Source organism: Panonychus citri, unplaced genomic scaffold (assembly GCF_014898815.1).
Source record: "Panonychus citri isolate SS breed McGregor unplaced genomic scaffold, ASM1489881v1 Contig00124, whole genome shotgun sequence".
NCBI lineage: Eukaryota > Metazoa > Arthropoda > Arachnida > Trombidiformes > Tetranychidae > Panonychus > Panonychus citri.
In genome coordinates, this window is record NW_026515529.1 from 40,854 (window position 1) to 45,592 (window position 4,739).

The 4,739-nt window shown below is 32.2% G+C and overlaps 1 protein-coding gene across 1 annotated transcript; it reads right to left on the minus strand.

The window, feature by feature from the left end:
- Window positions 1-3,929: 3,929 nt before the first annotated feature.
- Window positions 3,930-4,496, minus strand: LOC128390607 (baculoviral IAP repeat-containing protein 7-B-like). The gene has a single exon (XM_053350351.1). The coding sequence runs from the start codon at window positions 4,494-4,496 to the stop codon at window positions 3,930-3,932; it is 567 nt and encodes a 188-aa protein (XP_053206326.1).
- Window positions 4,497-4,739: the final 243 nt, after the last annotated feature.

A 4,739-nucleotide genomic window follows, 5' to 3' on the forward strand; every position in this document is an offset into this window, starting at 1 on the left:
AATCGCATCATTTTTCTTGGCTTCAAGGTTAAATTTTTCTGTAGGATTAAGATAAGTTCTCGGATTATGGAAGTTGATGTCTGAATCTTGGACATGATTGATTCCTAAATATTTTTTCACTTCCGTAGTAAAAAATGGAGCATAAATGAGACCACTGTAGATCAGCTTATGTGGATCTTTACCAAATGCAAACTTTTCTGCTTTCGAAAATTTACCATTAAGCCAAGTATCGAGTAAAACAGTATTTTTTTGTTCTGGGAGCGGGCCAATTATATGTTTTGATGTCTCATTGTCATAAATCAGTCCAAAGTACAAATGATTTTCACTTATTGCAAGATTCTCATTCATGACATCATCTCGGGGAGCAAAGGAAGGAGGTTTGAATGCTTCTTGAAAACTCTGATTCATCTTTTCAATCACTTTTTTACGAGGTTCTGATACAAAAAAACGAACCGATTGTTCAGGAGAAGCATCAACCCATTCAGCATCCTGGAATAGGATTTTACGTTCTGTCTTTTGCTTGTAAAAGTATTTGGATTTTATTTTATATTTTATTTCAGCTTCTCCAGAAAACTTGAGTGGAAAATAAATTTCTGTTAATGAAACTTCCCAATCACCAGATAACTCTAAAGGAGGGTCAATTCGGTTTTGAAAAGAAGAAACTGTGTTGTTGGGATATATATCCATTGATCCATTTGAAACTAGGTCAATTGTGAATGATGATTGTTCTGTCATTTCTTTTCAGATAAACTGTCCAGATCCCAGACCCAACTATCGAATTTCTTTGGCCATCCTTCCCATCTCACAAAGTACTTATATAATCTTTTTTCTCTATCGTAAACTTTTTTCAAGACCTTTGATACTCTAAATCTTGCATTAGGGTCAAATGAAACTTTTTGAAGCTCTTCTGGATAGAAAATTGATGATATTTTCTCTCCAGCTAGATCTTCAAGCTTATATACGAACTTGGTAGGTGTTTCTTTGACAGATTTTACTTTAAATACTTCATCTGTCCATTGTTGTGTTGTTCCTTTATCAGATGTCTCATTCAGAGGAATTTTAACTTTATCGTTTACATTAAACCTCTTTTTCTATTCTTATCCGATTTCAATGATGATTGGATAGTTGTGACAATCGATTGTTGATTTTCTGTATTCACAGAGCTAGGCGATGTTTTTATTGTTCTATGATATGAATTGTTGTAATTATCAACAATCAACTGTAAGTCATCAATATATCTCTGTGTATGCTTCCAATACATATAACGATAGATTCGTGAACGTAAAGTCCTAATCAATCTTTCAACAATAGCACATTTAACTGAATTGTCAGTTGTCGTAAAGTAATGGACTCCATTTGTCAAACAAAACTGGGTCAAAACTTTGTTTTTAAATTCTTTTCCTTGATCTGTCTGTAATTTCTCAGGTTTTCTTCCTTTGGAAAAAATTTTATTGAATGCTGTTATAATTGAATTGGCTGATTTATTGACCACAGGTTCTGTACAAGTGTATCTAATCTTTTACCATCATTCTCCGAACTCCAATAAGACATGTCCATTAAATCAGCTTGCCATTGCTCATCAACTCTATCAACCAAGATAGGTAGTCGTAAAAACCTTTGTTTTTTGGCTCTGAAATTCGTGTATGTATCTTGACCTTTCAACCACTCCTTTGCATCTTGGAGTTGTATACTTGGATCGATTTTTTTGGCAATATTAAACAATCTATGAGCTCCACCAAAACTTCCTTCACTCTTGATGTCATAGTAAACACTTTTCAAAAGATTTTGATATCGCTCCATTTAATTTTAGCTGGAGGAACCGGTTGTAATTTTTCCTTTTTTATTGACTTTTTGGTGACTTTATTCTTGTTAAAATTTTTAATTGCTTTAGATAATGAATCTTGATAATCTTTCAATACAATTTTATCAATGTTTGATTGTTTTTCTTGTTCATCTGGTTCCGGTTGTTCTACTTTTGTTTCATTGTTTCTCAGAATTTGATATTCCTTTTCTGGTATCAAAACCATTTTATTAAGTACATTCATTACATGTATCTATCTGCTAATTTACCACCGAGATAAGATAGTGCTGGCCAGAGTAAAGCAGGAAGAAAAGCTCCTCCTGATTGTATGATAATTTCTTTTCTCTCTTTCAAAGGAACACCAGATTTCTTGGAAAGTCTTCTCAATTGTTTTTTGTAGGGTAAAATCTTTATCTTCTGTTGTTGATCTATTGGAATATTCCCGTTTAATGTATTTTTACTTATCTCTGATATTGAATAATAAATACACGACTTTGCCTTTTTTTAATATAATATTTCTCTCTTTCTTTGTCTTTGCGTTAGCAAGTTTTTTTAATGTAGGAAGACACTTTTTAACGCCTTCGATAGACATATTGATTGATTGATAATTGTTAATTTCTTTTATATAAATTCAAAGAGAATAAGCTATCATTGGATCATCATTCTCATTGAAAATATTGGTTATCAATCTTACTTTATCATCTGTGTCAGGTTTCAGATCAATGAATAAGTATGAATAAGGTTTAATTGTAGCGTTTTCAAAAATGTTTTAGAATTTTTTAATCTTAGACGGGAACATCTGCCTAGCAATGTTTGTTATCATAGATTTATCTCTTGGGGTCTTGTAACAAACAACATACTGACTATTTAAGCTTATGTTTCGACTTTCTTTTCCTCTAACAAAAAAGTTTTGGGTTATGAGTATTACAGAGATATTTCTATGGTGTGATCCTCTTGTAAATAAGTTACTTATCAATGTTTGGTTACTGGCTTCTAACATTAAGTCGTCTATCACTATCCATTCAGGTTCATCCCCTCCGGCATTGTTTAGATGTTCTTCTGATAATCCTTCTATAAACTTTACATTAGACATAGAATTAAACATTTTCTGATATTCACCATAGAAGTATGTTATTTTCTTTGGTGCTGGATCACATATTTTACCAGCTGCATTTATCATATTACGAACAAAATAAGTTTTACCAGAGCCAGTTGGCCCTGATATGTACATTGTGAAAGGGTGTTTTAAATAAATTGAATAAGACATGGTGATGATTTTCAAGTTAAGTTTATTTTTTATATTAAGTTCTCATGATACAATTGAGGAAGGAGTTGAGCTTGTAGCACCATTATCTGAACTCTTGCCCGATCGAAACCTTGGAGTTGGAAGGAGATAACCAAGTGATGATCCAAGTAAAGCTGTCCATAACGGTAGATTTCCGGTTTTTAAGACAATGTTGACAATAGCTGTTATCAGCATTGATATCAATACAACTAGTTGTACAGTGAAAAGAACTTTTTTACACCAAATTCTGTAGGTTTCGTTTGTATCCATGGTTTTTGAATAACTAGGTTAATTATAGCCTTGTCTCTCTTTATATTGATTCTGCTAAAGATTTAAACTTTTCAAAATATTTTGAAACATCATTATAATCTTTGATCCCGGTTACTGTTATCCTTCCTGTTTTAAAAACGATAAAAATAGCCTTGGTATCGTCCACTTTGATATGTGTTCCTGGAAATAACTCTGGCTCGTATGAGTACTTTGGAAACCTTTTGAGTATTGAATAATCAAAATTATTGGATAACCTTGAGTGAGCCACGATGTTGACAACTTTGAAATTAATGTAATCAATTTTTGATGGATAATTGATACAAAAACGATTTATTAAATTGAAAGAGATTACACAGTTTTTAATTCCAGTTACAATAATTTTACCGGAATCAAAAATTAATAAACACCCATCAACATACTTTAATATTCCCCCGGAGAATCGCCTGGGGTACCTTATTGATGGGTAATACATTTTTATTATACTTCGAGAAAGATTAGAGTTCAAAGTAAATGACATGACAACATTATTAACTGTAATGTTTTCACAAAGAGTCATCCTCGTTAAATGAAAGATTAATCAGTAAAAGCTAACCTTAATACTTTTCTGATTAGACGATCACATATCGGACATTTCGAGAGCTTGACAGTACAATTTGTACATGCTACTGCATGTTCACATGGATAGAAGATACATCCAACTTCCATCTCTTTACAAACTTTACAGTTGTATCGATCAATTTCGGTTCTTGATAGTTCAGCTAATGGTAACTCTGCTTTAAGATCATAGCATGTCTTAGCCAAGAACATTGTACCACATTTTACGTATAGATAGTCACATTTTGAGTTATACTTCAAGTGCTCGATTAATGGATCGTCATCTGGCTGCCATTCATGTACGTTGAGGCCACAATGGAAACAAGATACTAAATCTCTTACACCCCTGTAGAAAAATCCAGCATCTACCAACTTTTTTATATCCAACTCTGGTTTAGGCCAATTGACATATGATTTCATTCGTTTCAATGGAGTCCTATACTTTTCAGAGTAACAAGTTTGATAACCAATACTTTCATAATAATCGATGGTATATTGATCCAAATCAGCTTTAGCACCAAAACCACAAGCTTTACAAGATTCCATTTTGAAACTGAATGTTGATCGAAGTTTGAACACTCTTTTTATACTATTGCTCACTCGGTTAGTAGGTCAAATTCAGATATAAATAGTTTTAATTGGAAATCAATAATTATTCATAGATTTGACAATAATTGATCTAATTAAAATGTCAAAATGTTATTTGTCACATGGGGTGAATGACTGCGCTATCTTGTGTACTTTCACTACTACTACATTATTTTTATTAATTAATTATTTAACTAATTA